We start from the raw sequence: 18,328 nt of genomic DNA, 5'->3' as shown, positions 1-18,328 counted from the left end.
TGTCTGGTAGTAGGTAAGTTTGCAGAAATTTATGTTTTTTCATATGTGGATCTTAAGTTACTAATTCAACATGCAAAGACTGATTCTGCATAGTAGAAAGGAAAGGGTTTTTCTTTTTCTTGCTTCAGAGTAACTGGTAACAGTTCTGGAAATTTACGTATTAGGAGTTTTATAGACAAGTTATATATTCAGTGATATTAGGACTTTTAACCATGTGCCCTATAACTTTGGAATCTGTGAACTCCAGTGGTAAATAAGGAATCATCCTATGACTGTCTGTAGTTTACCAGTTAGGGTCTTTATGTTCTGTGGTGACAGTATGATTACTGTATATAGACAATAAATCTTAATGTTAAAAAGCCTGATTTTTAAATTACGCAAATAGTTCTGTAAATTTTGGCGAAGTAATCTGTACCTAGCTGAAGTCCTATATGCCGATTTTGCAAAGCAATAGTTTATGGCCAAATTACAAGTCTCTGACAGCACACTTTAATGGAAATGCTGACATAGTCTTCCATATAGTTTAAAATGATGCTGCTGTTGTAAAAGCTACTGTTATTATTATATTATTACTAAGTTTTTAGTGGATACTGGACTAAAATAAAACTCATACTAGAATTCACAGAGGCAGCAGTAACTTAATTAAATATTTATTAAACTTCTCTGGTTATCTTTGGTGATCATTTATTTCCACTGCCCTTTAAGGCACTTTTCAGTTTGTTCAAAGATGTCTTTTATCTTTTTATATATATATACACACTGTGATTTTTTTTTTGTTTGTTGCACATAGTTTAATTTATCTTTTTTCTTATTTTTAATTAGTTTTTTCTTTTTTTTCTTTTCCAATCTTTAAACATACTGTTTATGAAGATATTCAGAAATGTTGCTTAAGGAAAACCATTTAGATATATGATGCTAGATTAATATTTAAGTGAATTAATAATTGTTTTTAATGATCCAAAGAATAATGATCAAAAGTAATATTTTTTTATCTCAAATCTTTTCTAGTATTTCAAGGCCATACCATTATGCAACGATTAGATCTACAGATCTGTAGATCTACACAAATTCTACGTTTGATAACTTCCTGATTTGTTGTATGCATGGAGATTGTGTGCTGTGAATCATCAGGATGCAGCTTTTTTTAAAGTCTGTCTTAAAAATATTTAACTATTGAATGGAAATAGGTGTGTTTTCTTACAATTCAAGTAAAAGGAGCTGTTATCAGTAAATATAACTACTTCATTAATGGAATTAACTCAAGGATGCTTAAAGCTTTTTTTGAAGTCTCCACTGCCAATGAAATTACTGTAGCTTCGGTGTGTCTGGAGGTTAGATTAGGGAATGCTTGTGTTCTGGTAGTTTGTTTTCCAGCTAAAGACAAAAGCCAGCAGCACTCAGTCTTTCTCTCCAAATCTCTGAAGAACTTTACAACGAAAACTTTCATACTCTGTTGACTTGGTAAAGCACATCTGTTTTTTGGTCTTGAGTGAAAGTTTCCAAGACTTCCACACTTGTAATAGCGTAGCTCTTCTGGTTGCTTTGTAGGGACTAGAATATTTTTATAACCTGTATAATTTCGACTACTATGTCTACTGCAAAGTTTTGGCCAAACTAATCTTAATGAGTTTAATTAAAGTTGAGACTTCTCAAAGGAGGACGGTTCTTAAGTACTTGGGTATGTATATATATGCTTTTAAATTGGGAACATTAAGCTCCTACTTTCAGGTTTAGAATGAAGATAGTATATGTGGATGGAGGCAGCAAAACACATGTAAAATGATTAGAGTTTTAAGCTTTTTGTAACTTTCCTTGTTGAAATCATGATAGGATGAGACAACCATAAGACAGATGAGCTCATTTGCACTGGGGATGTGTCTCCTGCCTCCCCCTATTTGCAGCAGCACTTATGTTTGTCTGAGCTGTCAGTTATCTAAGTCAGCAAACTATGTTGACAGAAAGCTAGCTGGAGAAGAAGAAATAAACAGTTTTCTACTGTTTTTAGTGAGATGAATCTCACTGAAGGGCATATGAGTTCCACTGGCAGTGAAAGAACAGGATCATGATGGGAGAGGGTAGTACCATACAAGAAGTCCAGCAGTGTAACAATTTCAATTAGGCCAGTATATATTTACGTTCATTACCTACAGTGCTACCTAGTGTTCCTGTCCTCCATTATGACTTATGCCCCTGTGTGACTTCTAAAAAGGCTTCTGGCAAAATGGTTTGGTTTTTTTTTTTTTTCCCCTCCAAATCTTAAGACAATTATTCACTCCTTATCCTTCCAGTTGTTCATCTGCATAGGAAAGATTTATTATTGAGAACTTCTAATCAACTGGTCCTAAAAAATTGGTAATGAAGGATTAATTTTTAATTTTCAAACTGTATCTTATGGTTTTACATGCTGTTTTCTTTCAAAGAATTTTAAATCATAGCAAAATTCTGATAATCTTTCTTCTAGTCTATATAAATGGCTCATGCTATGTTGTCACTCATTCTGTATGACTGAGGCTGTGGCTTTATTAATATACTCATATAAATTTAATAGTGAAGTCTTATTATTATATTAACATATTTTAATACAAATATTTATTTTACTACTGTATTTTTACCTGCCCATGGATCTGCAGTACTATTTACAAAGTCATTTTTCATGTGTCTTGAATTGGATTGCTTTAGGGCCAATGCTGATGTGTAGTTACTTTCCACTTCCATTATTTTTACTCAGAACATGTAGAAACTGGACCTGGAGCTAGAAATATGTCTCATGTTACAGACAGTAATTTAATTAAAATAACTTTACTCTATGCAGCTCTTATTTCAACAAAAGGTAGCTTTATCAACTCTGTTTTTGTCTTAAAGCATGATCAAATATTCATAAGCTTATTCTGAATTATTGAATAAAATAGCTAAAATATTTAAAGAATGATAAATTTTCATCCTAATCATTAGTCTTTGCAAAGCTTGCTTTCATTTAGAGAAAACTCCTTAATTGCATGTTTGAACTGGGATATTCAGAGAAGCTGGTTTTCTGCACTTCAGTTGGAATGAATCCCTTTTCCACCCCTGTTGTCTACTTGCAACAATGTTGGGAGAGGGAAAGACTCAAAATGAAGGACCTTGTATTTTAAAACCAGTATATCTCTGCTTTCTTTAGCAAGCAGAGATTTTTTTGAAACTCTATAATGAAAACAAAACTTTAATCAGATGCACTTATGTCACTTCTGTTTTAGAAATTTCTTGAGCAACAATTGTTAAAAAAATTTTATATATATGCAAAATACATTACATTTTGATCTAATCAAATCAAGATCTCTTGTGTAGCAGCCCAGAAAGTGTATGTTTTGGACAGTCATTGTTTGCAGCCCTTTGCCTTGTGTTGTATTGCGGCTTCTGTTTTTAGAAATTAGAATGCACATACAAAAATTAATACGGAGTTGTATGGTTTAAAAATTGGCTTTAATGATGACAGAGCTTTATTATTTGTTTGTTCTCTTTCATGTTATAGATTCACACATTAGTTGAAAGTTTGAAACTTTCAATCTCTGATCAGCAGCTTCCGATGTTTATACGTATAATGCAACTTGGGATTGCTCTTTATTATGGAGAAATAGGCAACTTCAGAGATGGGGGAAGTGATGATTTGGTTTGCCACACTAAAGATATGTTGGGAAATATCACAGGTAAATAAAATTTTTAATTTTTAAAAGGAAAAGTTAAAAACATTGATTTCTTCACTTCCTACAAGTATGAATGGCCAAGGCTAGTCATTGTGAAGTATATTGGCGGTCTGCAGTTACTTAGAGGCAGTTCATTGTGCTGGGTAAGTATGCAGTGCTCTAACATCTTTTTCATGTTATGTTCTGGAAAGTATTCTGATGGTCCTGACTAAACTGAGGTTAAACTTTATCTAAAGACCATTTGAGGAGTTGTGACACAGCAGAATACTTTGGGTTTATCTGTCACTGTATTTTGTGCCAAGACACCTGTCCTTAGGCAACTTTGATTTTGTCTTTTATTTAGTTCAAATTTGGCTGCTGCCAGCTTATAAGTGATGTGTTTTTGTATCTTTCTTTGAAACGTGCTAATGAGAATAGATATATCAGCATTTGTTCTAAACAGCAAAGTATTACTCTGCACTACGTTTTCAGTAGTTCTGTCCTTTTACGTTGTCTAGTCTCTTCTGTGTTTTTATTTTCATGAACACATACTCCCTCTTCTACATGATGTTCCATGGTAACTTACTGTGATGTGATCTTTTGAGGAGCATTGTGCTGATGACGGGTGAATTCTGTTTACCTTTGTGTGATGGCTTCCCATGTGCTGCTTTCCAAATATTGCCAGGGTTACAAGTGTGATGCATTTTAAGTTGTGAACCTTTTACTCCAGTCTGTTTTATGTGGCTTTGCTAGGAGCTACCAAGTTTGCTACTGTAATTTTTATTTCTTTTATAGTTGTATCATGTCATGTATTTGAGTGTTGAAGCTTTATGTTAGATGAATTGTTTGGAATTTGCAGCAACATGAGAGGCATATAGATGCTTAGTTTATATTAAAATCTAAGGGAAATAAAATTTCTAAGTAGACATTAGAACTTAAATACTTTCCTGCTTATTCACCTTTGTGTAAATATATATTCACTTCTTATGTAAAGTATAAACAGAGACTGTTCAAGAATGAAGCAATCGTATTAAATTATGTTGTACTATCTTTTTTAATAATTTATTCAGGAATGTCATGATCTTGGACATCCAACCTTGACTCTGAAGTTTTTGTAGTGTATGAGGCACTGTTTAGAAGAGAGAGGGTGGACTGTCATTCCAAATTCTGAACTCTTGTTTTTATGCTTTTGTAGAGCAGAAGTTAATTTTTTTTTTTTGTCAAAACAGGGAACTTTAGAGACTTGTGTTTTAATTTTAATCTCAAGACATAAGTTTTGGCTATCTTTCTAAGGCTGAATTTGGATCTGTGGAAGTAGAAGAGATATTTACCACACAGCCAAGAGCATGATAACTTCTAGAATATTCCTGGAATTATATGTTAAGGTGATGCAGTGTTCTTAAGCTATGCTTATGTTTATAGTATTACAACAATCTAAAACGTTTGGGTAAACTACTAAATTAATTCATTTTGTTTAAGAAATATACAATTTCAATTTACTTAAGTCATTTATATGTTTTTGATCTTGTTGCTGTCTTTTCTTGTTTCAGAGAAATAAATACAGTATAGGAAAAATGACAGCAGTGGAAAGTTTTTTTGCCAAAATATGGCCTTCGATGTTGTTTGGCACAAAAAACCACATTTCACTGTCATGCCAGGTGTAGAATTCTCTGTCATGCTCCTGCTATGTGGAACTCAGCAAATAAGTAAGATGTCTGTAAATAGTTCTCCTGTGTTTTCTCTAAAGCTCAAATAGTTTTCTGCACTAGAAACCTATTGCCTTATAAGAAATGTGGAGTTTGTTACACAAGACAGATGATTGTCTGGTGTATTGTAAGTGGGGTTCACCAGGGCTCAGTGTTGGGGCCGGTCCTCTTCAATATCTTCATTGATGATCTGGATTAGAGGATCGAGTGCACCATCAGTAAGTTTGCAGGGGACACCAAGCTGGGCAGGAATGTTGATCTGCACAAGGGTAGGAAGGCTCTGCAGAGGGACCTGGACAGGCTGGATTGATGGGCCGAGGCCAATTAAATGAGGTTTAACAAGACCAAGTGTCAGGTCCTGCACTTGGGTCACAACAACCCCATGCAACGCTACAGGCTTGGGGAGGAGTGGCTGGAGAGCTGCCTGGAGGAAAAGGACCCGGGGGTGTTGGTCGACGGCCAGCTGAACAGGAGCCAGCAGTGTGCTCAGGCGGTCAAGAAGGCCGACAGCATCCTGGCTTGTATCAGGAACAGTGTGGCCAGCAGGAGCAGGGAGGTGATAGTGCCCCTGTACTCAGCGCTGGTGAGGCCACACCTTGAATATTGTGTTCAGATTTGGGCCCCTCAGTACAGGAAGGACATGGAATTGCTGGAGTGTGTCCAGAGAAGGGCAAAGAAGCTGGTGAAGGGTCTCGACAGCAGGCCTTAAGAGGAGAGGTTGAGGGAACTGGGGTGGTTTAGTCTGGAGAAGAGGAGGCTGAGGGGAGACCTTATCACACTCTACAACTACCTGAAAGGAGGTTGTATTAAGGTGAGTGTTGGTCTCTTCTCCCAAGTTACTAGCGATAGAACGAGAGAAAACAGATTCAAGCTGCATCAGGGAAGGTTTAGGTTGGGTATTAAGAAAAATTTCTTTACTGAGAAAGAGTGATCAGGCATTGGAAGAGGCTGCCCAGAGAGGTGGTGGAGTCACCGTCCCTGGAAGTATTTAGAAGACATGTAGATGTGGCATTTCAGGGCATGGTTTAGGAGACATGGTGGTGTTGGGTTGACAGTTGGATTTGATGATCCTAGAAGTCTTTTCCACCTTGATTCTATGATTCTGTGATTAGAAGTACTTAATAATCTGAAAATATTAACTTAAATGTCTCTGGAGATTTAAAAAGAATAGTTAAATAGAAAGATCATTAGTGTGCGTTTTAAGAACTCCTTGCATCTAACCGATCTTTTAATTGTACTGTTTGCAGAAGAAAGGGTGAAGAACTACTTTATGAAGAATTGTATTACTCTTGCTTTCAGTGTTGTCTTTGTACCACAAATATCTTTCATTTGTTCCCATCAAAGTTCACCCATATTTGGTCAAGTTTTTCATGCCACAGAGAATTATTACATATTTAGAGTTGATTGAACTTTGTAGCTTGATTCTTGGAGCTACTCAGGTGAGTTGGACCATTTGAATATAGGAAAGCCATTGAAGGAATACAGATATCATATAAGTTAGTATGAGAACAGCTGGGACTGGTAGGCTGTTAGTTACAGATGAAAAGGTCTAAGGATTGAAGACAAAGATAAGCTTGGTAATGAGAACTGGGATGGACAGCTGTAACTGGGAGAGGATGGAAGCTGGATAGGAGAGATATGCAGGTTTTGTCTGGCTGCTTTTGGTTAGGGTGTGAGATGGGTGGTGAAATAGAAATATAGTTTAAGAGAAGATTAACCTTAAAAAGGCATCTGCCTGCAGGAATTCAGCCTTTTTGCATCTAGAACGGAACCTGACATTCTTATGTCCCAATATGAGTAAAATCTTTGGCAATGTGTGTCTCTCCATCCCTATTTCTAGTGTACGTCCTCAGGAAGGTTGAATTGCAATTTCTGTCTCTAAATGGCATTTGCATTCTTCTTTTGAACAATTGTGAATGTTGCTTCCTAGCTTTTCATAAAATATCCACCTAAAAAAGAAATAATAGCATGTTACTTCACACTGATGTACACAAGAGTTGTCAGAAGGGTCAGAAATTAGAGTAAGGTTGCAATGACAAGAACTACCAAGGGGGAGACCTGTAATCTCCTATGCAGTTTTGTTTCAACTACGCTGTACTCAAACATCATCATTGTATTTCATTATGAGGTCATATCTATTTGACAGAACTGTTGTCTTCAGAACACTAAAGAGATGGCAGTTGTTGGGTGGCCAAACAAGAGTTGTAGAAACAGTTCTAGAAGTCCATTTCTATATTAAAAATATTTTTTTGAAAAATATTTTTGCACATTATTGCAAAATATTTCACCACTTACAGGCCAGAATAATTAACAGGAAGAGTTAATTCTCTTCACTGTAATGCCTGTAGTAGCCAGGGACCTTTCCAGCTTCCTGTGCTCTGCCACGTAGGCGGGAGGCCAGGAGGGGTGGGGCCACAGCCGAGGCAGCTGGCCCCAACTGGCCAATGGGGTGTTCCTTCTGTACCATGTGACGCCACGGCCAGTATATTAACGGGAGTGGTTGGTGCGTGGGGTGTAGGTGGTTGTGGCTTGGGGACTGGGGGTGTCGGGTCGGCAGGTGGTGAGCGGCTGCGTCACGTGCGAGTTGTTTTGGTGGTTCATTCCCCCCAACCCCACCCTGGGGTTCGTGCCTCTCATTGTTTTCCTTTCCATTGAATTTTTGTTGTTGCTTTATTTTAATAATTAAACTGTTCTTATTTCAGCCCACAAGCTTTACCCTTCTGATTCTCTCCCCTGTCGCACCGGTGGGGGAGTGACCGAGCGGCTGTGTGGGGCTGAGTTGTCGGCAAAACCACAACAACCATTTATGCTTGTTTCCTGCACAGAGCTTAGTATATATGTAGGCATACGTACGCACGTGTGCACATACATGTACACACACATAATTAAAACTTTAGAAGATCTAATTATTTTTTCCTCTTCAGTGCAGTTAAGCAGGAGTGGCAAATTGACATTAACCATGTTACCCATACCATCCGTTTGAGTGAAATTTTTTTTTCTTACGACTTCATGTTATATCTGTCTCTAAGAAGAAAAAAAAACCCCAGTACTTTCTTAGCATTTCATGGGTCATTCGTCATCTAAATTTCCAACCACAGATTTGAACTCTTCTGAGGAAACTGTGGATCTGCTACTATTTTCAGAAAAGAATCTTGTAAACAAGTACAATGATAAATGACATGTATTATCTGCTGAGCTATATTAGCCACATTTTTTTTCCAAGAGTAACGCTTCGTGAAATCCAAGACTAATTCTACTTGAATTGTGCCTAAATACGTTGCAGTTTTATAATATACAGACCTCCTATAAGGATTATATTTTTATCACTTTGAAAGTATTCTGAAGATTCATTAAACAGTTCAACCTAGTATTTAATAATAAGCAGTCCCCACGCTTTCAGTTTAAAGAATTTACTGGGTTCAGTTATCACTAATTCTTAGTGGTTTTGGATGGAACTTACTTGTATTATGACATTGGTGACATAACAAAATCAGTCACCTATCCATGTCTAAGAGTGTTCCAGCAGCTGTTTGTTCCTATATATCCAAACATAAGATCAAGACCTTGAGATTTGGCAGCAGGGTAGCCTGTGTCACAAATGTATATTTTGCTGCCCGAGTAAAATGTGCTCAAATTCTATTAAGCTGAAAGCATTCAGAGTACACGGGTAAAATTACAGGCCAGAAATAACAAGTAGTAACTCACCTTAGCTTGGTATGTAAGTTCACTTAGTGCTGCGTGTGTACTGGACCAGGCTGCTGCTCAGGGCTGGACAGGGCTTTTGCTTCTGAGGGCTTGAGGGCTGCCTCAGCTGTGGGCTTGGATGTCTGACTGTACTGGTAGCACGGAGGAGGAAATGGATGTATTTCAGTGCAGAGAGATATAAAAATGAAAAGGGTTTGGTCAAGAGCGTATGGTAGAACCAGCAGTTGTAGTTGTGGCAGGCTGGGACTTCAGAATAAGCTTTTGGTTTGTGGTGGAAAAAATTGGCTGATGTAACTAGAAATTAAAATGGTTTAGGCATGAAAGAGGCCGAGAAGCCAGGATGCTAGGGAGCGCTGGAACTTAGTTGCATGGAGCGTCTGAGGTTGATGTTCTAAGACTGAAATGTTAGAGCTGGTTAAGTAAAGAATGATCTCAGAAGTCTGGAGAAAAGAAAAAGCTCAAACAGAGGGGGTCTGGCACTTGCTGGGCAAAGAAATACAATTAGTGGACTATAAATGAAAAGTTGCATGGCTGAGGGAGAGGTGCAGGGCAGGCAGGTAGAGAGCGGAGGTGGGCCTGCATGATGATGATAGGAGATGCTGAGCAAGAAGCTTGGGTCAGATAATGAGAAGCTGGAATCATGGGCAGTATGAGCTACTGAGCTTATGAGAGTGATTTTAACAGTTCCTGGTACTGCCTCCTCTGAATGATTGCCTTCAAATTCTGTATTATGACAGTTTTGGGTGTGTTTTTTGTGAATCCCCCCCCACCCCCTGAAATGAAATCCATGGCAGATGTGATTCCAGTACATGAAGCATGTTTCCTAGGTGTAAAATAGCAATAATAACAGTACCTTTCCATCCTGAATTAATACTGTGAAATTTTCTAATATCTGTAAAGCACACTGACCCTGTTGTGATCTTTCCTCTCAAAAAACCAACACAAAAATAAGGAAGGCCTTTGTGAATGTGAGTAGTTAAAACTTTTACAACACTATAGAGAATACAATATTGATAGATCCTATAAAACTCAAATTTTTAATGGGCTGAAGTGCTCATTGTTGAAAACTTGGTGGTAAGAACAGTAGCACAGGGAGTTTTTTGGGATACCAATGGAACAAACAGCAAATCAAGAGAATGAGTTTAATATATTGCCAGCTTTTGGCTGCATGTGCGATTTGAGTTGACTGAGAAAATCAGGTGCAAATAATTTGTGACAGCAAGAAATTCTAGGTGAGCGTTAGTTGTTGGAGAAGGAATCAATGCTGCAGTACTCTATTAGGATAAAAGTGGGAGAACTGAAATAGATTTATTTATCCATACTTGACTGAGGAAAAGCAGCTGTGCACTGTGTTAAAGAGTTTGGGTAGAGGAGAGTTATTTCTAAACAGTGGAGAAAATGATCCCCAGTTTGACTGAAGTGATGTCAGGATAGAAGGTTGGGTGTGCCAAATTGCACTTGCCTGTGTGTTTTTCTTGTCCCTTCAGTTTTTGTCTTCTCTTGAGAATTAGAGATGGAGATATATGTATGATCTTCATACTGGGGTACATAATATTGTTTCAGCTCTTCATGTTTTCATGTGTTTCGTGGGGTAAATGACCTGTCCAGTAAACCCCCACGCTCTTTTCTTTTTTTTTTTTTTCCTTTCCCCCTTTCCCGTTATCTAGCTCCATTATCAGAGCTTCTTCCTTGCCTGTATACTTTGGTATCCTCCCAAGGAACAAGCAGTTATACTTAAAATTTGCATTTCAACAGCCTGTAGAGATGCAGCACAGACAGACATGGGCAGAATGGGGCTTGTGGGGTCAGTGTGTTGTGCAGCTGTCTAACAGCCAGCACGACAGTGAGTAACTTTGTTCTAGGCATCTATAATAGTGCATTGTAACTGGCTGCTGAGATCCAATATGCTGAGAATGGGTATCAAGCTCACTGTGTGGAGATGGCCAGAGCTCATTAATTTGGAATACATGTTTAGTCACATAAAATTGCTTGTCTGTTAACATCAGTTAAATGAGTAGCAAATTAAAAAAATGAGTAAAGATTGAATCTTCCCAAATTGTAAAGTTCCAAAGTTGCGGAGATAAAAATTGTTTATATTAAATATTTTTATTGTTTTAGGGAATACAATCATTTTGTGGATAACTAGATTTTTATGAATGCCTTTTAGCATAAAATAGATGTTTATCTTGCCATTTTCTTTTCTTCTTGGAAAACATTAGTATTCCTTAAGTAGAGACCCCCAAAAATCTGATTAAATCTTTGAAAGCCATGAGCCCCACATTGACCTTGTTTTTACTTACAACATAAAAGCTTAAATGTCAGGCAAGATTTTCTGCTGCTGATTTTAGAAGTGGCTTAAAGTAGATAGCAGAATGCAAGCAATTTTTTTATGCTTCCTGTGAGCAAAGCATATTTCTAATTGATCTGCTTGAACTTGTATGCAGGATATGAAACAAAAACACTTTTTGGATTTGCGTTGTCAGACAACTAACACCTTCCTCTCCCTATTGGGTATCTGCACTTACATACCAATTTAATTGTCCTGTACCTCAGCCCAGGGCACTTGCCATTTTTTTGTGGTATTTCACATTATTTAGTCTCTTTTGGCAGTAAAACAGAAAATAGATCCCCTACCTCTTGTCCTGGTTCTGGTGTTTTAAAATCACTGCCACTTGTTTTGTAGCTCACCCTTAACTCATACATCTGCTCCTAATTTTATTGAGGTTAGGATATTGTTTAAATAATTGGAATTTTAAAATAATTGATTAGTAATCCCAAGTAATGTAATGGGAGCACTTTAGGATAATTATTGGTGTTATTTCAGCACTTCAGAATTGTTGTGGCATCTTATTGGAAACTTCTTGACAAAGTTGGAAGGTGATTCATTCTCTCCCTCCTTATCCATCAGTTCTTCACTAGGGTAATTTCAATTTAGGGTAAGGCAAGCCAGGTAGACTAGGAGTAGAAGTTTGGGGAAGTTTGTTTAGTAGATGGAGGTACATGCCATGAAAAAGCTGATTCTCTAGAGTTGAACCCAAAGCTTTTGAATATTGCAGTCACATCCTATATCCAGTGGGCAGTGCAAATCAGCAGTAAAAGGGAGTTATGATTTCTTCCTGTGACTTATGTTTGTCTGTAAGGTTCAGCTGTATGCTGGTCTAATGGGATCCAGAGGTTTGAGTTTAAGGAAGATGATGATGTTGATGACAAAATGAGAAGAAACCTTTAAGTCTTATTATTTTGCAGTATTGATTCCTGGCTACCTGAGTCACTGCGGTGGGTTGTCTTGTACAAAATAGGTGTGATACCACTTAAATGTGTAGAACTGCTGTCACTTGAGCATGTGACTTCTTAAAATACTGTATTCATGCTACATTTATGATAGCATCAGTTTTTCAACTAGGAAGTGTTGGGATTACATTTGCTTTTGAAAGGAGATCCAGAATACCTTTCAGTAGAGCTTGGTACATGGGATTTTTACTTGCTGCTGGCATTGGTATAATTTCCAGTTATGTGCAGTGTCCTTCACTGATAATGTTGTACGTGTGTAATAGATCATGAGCCACTATTTCTTAATATGTACTGTGAAGTAAAACTAGTTAAACATCAAGAATTTAAGCTACTAGCATAGTAGATATTGTGAGTTGTCTTGTGACAGTCAAATTATTGTCTTTCTATGGTATAGATCCAAAACAAACATCTTTCAAATAGAATTCAGTTTGGTGGCACAGCTGCTGAATAGTATAAACGTAATGGGGGAAACTTTTACAAACATTGAATTTGTTTTTGTTCACCCCCCTTGCATGTTAGTCATGCCTGTGCATTCCTTTATGATAAATACATGCAAAGGGAAGACTTACAGAAAATATTTATTACTCTGAAATCATGTATGTTATTACATTTGAGATTCTTCAAGGGCAGTTCATGCAGCAAGGACAAATTTAAGGGCTATTGCATTCTCGAAGTCAGCACCCAAACTGTTATCAGCCAGGTAACTCTTGCTCCTTCAGATTTAGAGTTTGTTTTGTTTTTTTTTTTTAACATGACTTATTCCATAAGTTTTGTATTCATAGTTAATGATAATGTTTTCTTACTTGTGAGTTTGCAGTAGCTTCTTCAGCTTATGGCAGGTAAAATATGGATGAGGAAATGAATTTTAATGTCTACATTATTTAGTGGTGCAAGAGTGAACATCTACAGCTGTGTTCTTGAAAAACTTATCAAGTTTCATTTATGCAGTTTCATGGTTGATTCAACCAGATGAAAACTTACGTTATTGCCAGCAGGGGTGGTGATGCATTCCCTCTCTTTTGCCCTAGTTCCAGCACTTGTATTTATGTAGCTACAGGCTAAGCTGGATCAGCCTTACCTGGCTGAACACTGATACAGACAGAAAAATAAACAAATACAAAGAGAGTAATTTTCTAGTGGGTTAGTTCCAGACTTATGGTGAGAGATGGAAACTTCCAGACTCTTACAGATAAGTATCTCAAACCCTTTAAAACAAAGGAAAGTGGATTTCTGAAGATCAGACTTGGTTTGAATATGGAAACAATGAGATGCAGTCATGCTGCAATCTTTTAATTAATATAAAATGCATTAATTAACTGGAATCACTACCCTACGCTAGTTAAACAAGATTGTTCCAGTGCGATCTCAGCTATGGGTAGCTAGCAAGAATGAATTTACAAACCTGATGAGTAGGAGTGTTTTGTCCTTTAACAAAGTCATATATGTAAAATGTAGGCGTCTTACCATTATGTTTCACTATCCTGTATGTTTGCAGTTGATGCAGTGGTTAGCATGGTTAAAACCAAAGAGACTTTGTGTTTCCAAAGTACATTATCCCCTTCATGTATTACTTGTTAGAAAGGAATTTACATTATATATATGCTTTGAAGTGTTCAGAGGATGTTGTGTGTTGATTAGTAGGCTGATGTGCATTTGTTGCAAAATTTGACTGTTGATGACATAACTGTTGTAGTAGTTTTAGTGGTAGAAGATAGGTATGTCTTCCTCTCTATCTTTTATCTCACAGTGTATAGTTATCACCATTTTAGTTTATCTGCTGTTTCATCTTATTTAATGGTTTCTAAAATATCAATAAATATTATAAACAAAACTATCATTTGTCATCTTCTACTGTTGTCTCTGTGTGTACACATACTTCAGCAAAGAGGTGTGCTTAATGATGGCTGAATTTTATGGCTTTGTAGACCAAATGTTATACATGACACAGGTTCTCCACCTCCAGATTTATCTTCCCTTTTGGCAGACCTTCCACCATTTCTTTTGTGCTTGCCAACATCAGTCTAGGCTAAACTACTCAAGTCATGCTTTGTATCAATTCTTTTTCCTTCTACACCTGACTGTTCTGCCTCATGGCCATTTCCAAGACTTTATGTGCACCTCTTCTTTATTTCCTGTGTTTCAAGATTTACATTTGCATTGCAGTCTGATCTCTGATAGTTGTAAAGAGAGCAGGAAGGAAGCTTGCATTGCTCTTGTTGAAGGAGGTGTCCTTCCTTCCAAGCATGTGCAGAGAATTCTCATGGGTGGTTGTTCTTATGCTTTCTCCCATTGTGCAAGTGTATAAATAATTAAGACTAAAAGGCTAAAGGCTAATTAGACTAAAAAACTAAAAGCTCTAAAACTTTATAAGAGTGGGTCCTCTGAATTTAAAAACAGGTAAACAGAAATTGAATATGCCTGTTTCCATTCTCAGTTAAATAACCCATTCAGTATTGTTCTCTGTGGGAACAGTTCCGTATTCTGTACTACCCATGGAAACTCTGAAGCAGTTAATACCCCTCGTGAGTCCCATAGGAGTGGCGATGGAGGCAGATAGGCTAAGCTAATGCTGCTGTTTGTACATGCACAGCGTGCTCCATTTGGATCACAAATTTTAGACTCGTCTCTTTCGGGAAAATCCTTGTTTTGTTCTGTATGCTATCCCTAATATTTTTTTTCACAGAAGACCAACATTTGGCTTTTTGACTCACATGTGGCACACCAGCTTTTTTGAGTGTAGATAAACCTGCATCTTTGAACACTTGAAAGGCTGACTTTTAATCAAAGGAGGCTTTCAATCTTCATTTTTGGAATTGTGCTGTGTTTACATTTTCCTTATTATGGCATTTTGCAATTGAAGTCCTTTTATATTTAATTTTAAAATGGAAAACTACAAGATTATAATATATCCATATTAAGTATGGTTTAATTTGCAACTTCAGAAGGGCTTTAACGGAAGAAGCCTTGAAAGCATGTGGTATAGATGACAAATTCTGGTCTCACTGCAGATGTACAATAATGAAAATGTTGCAGAGGTCCTTAATATTTTTTTCAGGAAATTGTTCATGAACCAAACAAGTGTTATTTTTACTTATTTTCTATCATTATAAACCAAATATCCTTGAATGATATGTGGAATATTGTCCTAGATAAATTTCACATACTATAATTTTGAGTATAAGAAACTATTTTCAGGCATGATTGACTGGAAATTTGACTTAGTTTTTGTTTTAAAAGGCACAGAAGATGAAACAAGCTCAGTAATGCAATATCCAACACAATATATTAATCAAGATCCTTATTTGCATCAAGACGATGACCAGCAACAAGGATGGGTTTCTTGGGCTTGGTCTTTTGTTCCTGCTATTGTGAGTTACGATGATGAAGAGAATGATTCTAGTGGAACTGATGATGGAACCACGCTACATCAACAGAAATCTCAATCCCTCAAGGATCCTATTATTTCAATTGGGTTTTACTGTACAAAGGCAACAGTGACTTTTAAGGTAAGTACTTCTTTGTGTCGTATAGGATTTATTTGGCTTATTGAGAAAGTGGAAAGATGATCTGAGTGCTTGTCTAGCGTTTCATTCGAGACAGGGAATATTACATTAATGAATAAAAAAAGTGAATGTTGAAAGTTCCTCTTGCACCATAATAGAATGTTAATTGCAGTGTGAGGCAGTTTTGCTATTTGCAGTAGGATTTGAATATGAACATTTTAATTTTAAAGGGAAACCACTTGATTTTACCTAGATAAGTCTTTTTAATGGGAGAAAAAGCTTAAAAGGCTTTTTATGTATGCTTCTTGCAGTAACCTATCCAGCTAATGTTTATATAAATATACTTTATAAAAAAGCTTTTCTTTCATATAGCTTCTAAATTGGAGGACTGTTTTTTCTTTTTTTTAACTATAATATGTGCGAATATGAATTTAAATTGATAATATTGAAATTATTTTTCCATGGTTGGAATTGAATTAAAGAAACAGAGGATAAATTACATACAGACTCTGAGCTATAAACTACGTATGTAGAGAAAGATTTGAGTATTTTCTGCAAACAAATCTCAGAAGAATTGCTCTTTATTCTTTTTATAAGCTTGCAGAAGGGAATATGGAGAATCTGAATAAGATATTAAAATGTACTGAGAGAAATTAAAAATTAAGGTTCTGAATTAGCAAAATATTTCTTACACGTGCCAAACTATATGAAAGCAATTCTATGGGCATAACTACAACAGAAAGTTTGTCTTGGTTTTACAATTAAATATATATATTAAATCAAGTCTAGGACTTTCCCAAACAGGAAGTAATACTATTTCTATGAGCAGCAGAATAACTAAAGTTGACTTTTATGATTTTGAGCCTTTCAGATGAACTGCAGTACTTTCATAATGATCATATAATGTTTTTGTTCATGATTATACACTCAATACCACCAGCATCTCCCTGTCCCTTTTCTGCACATTTGGTTCGTCATCTGAGTGTGTTTTGAGTGCCTTCATGGCTACTTCATCTTATCTTAGTCAGAAAGGATGAAGACAAGTGGCTTTGGGAGCTGTAGGCGTTCCCTGAGGAGGTTAATGTTTTAAGCCATTAATCTCCTTGCAAATTTGGTTGCAAAATTTGAGGACGTAAAGCATCAACAGACATTCTGTCATGCTCTCTTTTGTCAATCTGCTTCAGCTTTCCTTAAAAAAAAAAAAAAAAAAAAAAGCTAAAACAATAATGGAAAATATTTTCTTCCACCTTGAATTATATCCCTGGGACACCACTTAAAAGAACCCATCGACCAGCCGAACTTCTGAATTTCTCATTTATCATGGCTCAGCACCTTCTTTCTTTTGCGCTTTGTCATACAGTAGTAATTTTCTGTGTTCTTTCCTCACATGAGAAAACTCTTTTAAAAATAACATGAACGTCTTTGAACAAGATTCTCTGGATTGGCTTTCCTAACATTTCATTGGGAAGCTTACGCATTTTATATTAGGAAGTGATAAAAAGTACTTAAAATGTAACATCTTACATTCTATAAATTTTAAATGTAAAGTGATGTATGATACTAATATGGTGACAGTTAGGAGGAAAACAGAATTCATTGTTCTGCTTGCATGCAAAGAATGTATGGAATTAATTTGTGGTTCATATTTTGGTTAAAAAATAAGGTCAAGTTACTGCATTAGCATTCTGAACAGCTGATATCATTCCAGCTAAAAATCATGCCAAATTAAATGTAGCATTTTCTAATAATGGTGAAAATGATTCTTGCAATGTCTGAGTTCTTTTAATCAATTAATTGCTTTTCCTCTACAATAATTGCACACAGGTGAAGGGTGATCATTGAATTTTTTTTAATCCAATTTTCTTGGACATTTGGGTTACAAAATTTTAATTTGAAACAACATCCATGTGTATCCACTCTTGGAAATCGTGAAAGCTTGTGGATATCTTTCTATAAAAACCAGAATTTGAACTATTGGAAGTTGCTCAACATAAACTTAAGTACTTTTTAAAGCAAAACATAACACCTCCATTATTTTGTGCCTCTCTTCTCCTTTTTTTTAGGTGCAGGTTATATGGTTTTTAACCTGAGTGTGTGTGTTTTAACACTTCAAATTTTTATATCAAAGTCATACAAGAAATATAAATGCATGCTTCTTTCAATTGCCATGACAAGAAAAAAAGAGTATGGTTGTAATCAAAATGTTTCCTTAATAATATCATGCTGTTTGTTTATTTGCTGGGAAGGATAAATAACATACAGATTTTTACAGCAAATTATATGCTAATTTGATACTGTGTTAATAATGGAGCTGTGTATCTGTCTCATCTTTTCACATAGTTTCTCTTTAGATAAGCAAACTAAAAATACTGTAGTGGATTTAAAACTTGGTTATGGCATACTTCAACCAGAAGTTGAATATGAGAAGTTCTAATATGGATAATGTGTTACAGCTGTCTAACTG

General features: G+C 36.3%; 1 protein-coding gene across 5 annotated transcripts in view; it reads left to right on the top strand.

Moving 5' to 3' along the window:
• Positions 1 to 18,328, top strand: part of VPS13B (vacuolar protein sorting 13 homolog B) — a 485,884-nt gene that overhangs the window by 56,697 nt on the left and 410,859 nt on the right. For all 5 annotated transcript variants that reach the window (XM_064442323.1, XM_064442322.1, XM_064442320.1 and 2 more), the window contains exons 7-8: positions 3,509 to 3,683; positions 15,599 to 15,867. In XM_064442323.1, the coding sequence (XP_064298393.1) occupies positions 3,509 to 3,683; positions 15,599 to 15,867 (444 nt within the window). The remainder of the gene's footprint in view (positions 1 to 3,508; positions 3,684 to 15,598; positions 15,868 to 18,328) is intronic.

Source organism: Phalacrocorax carbo, chromosome 2 (genome assembly GCF_963921805.1).
Source record: "Phalacrocorax carbo chromosome 2, bPhaCar2.1, whole genome shotgun sequence".
In the NCBI taxonomy this organism is placed as follows: Eukaryota; Metazoa; Chordata; class Aves; order Suliformes; family Phalacrocoracidae; genus Phalacrocorax; species Phalacrocorax carbo.
Note: the sequence above shows the minus strand (reverse complement) of the source record. Positions and strands in the feature narration are given on the sequence as shown.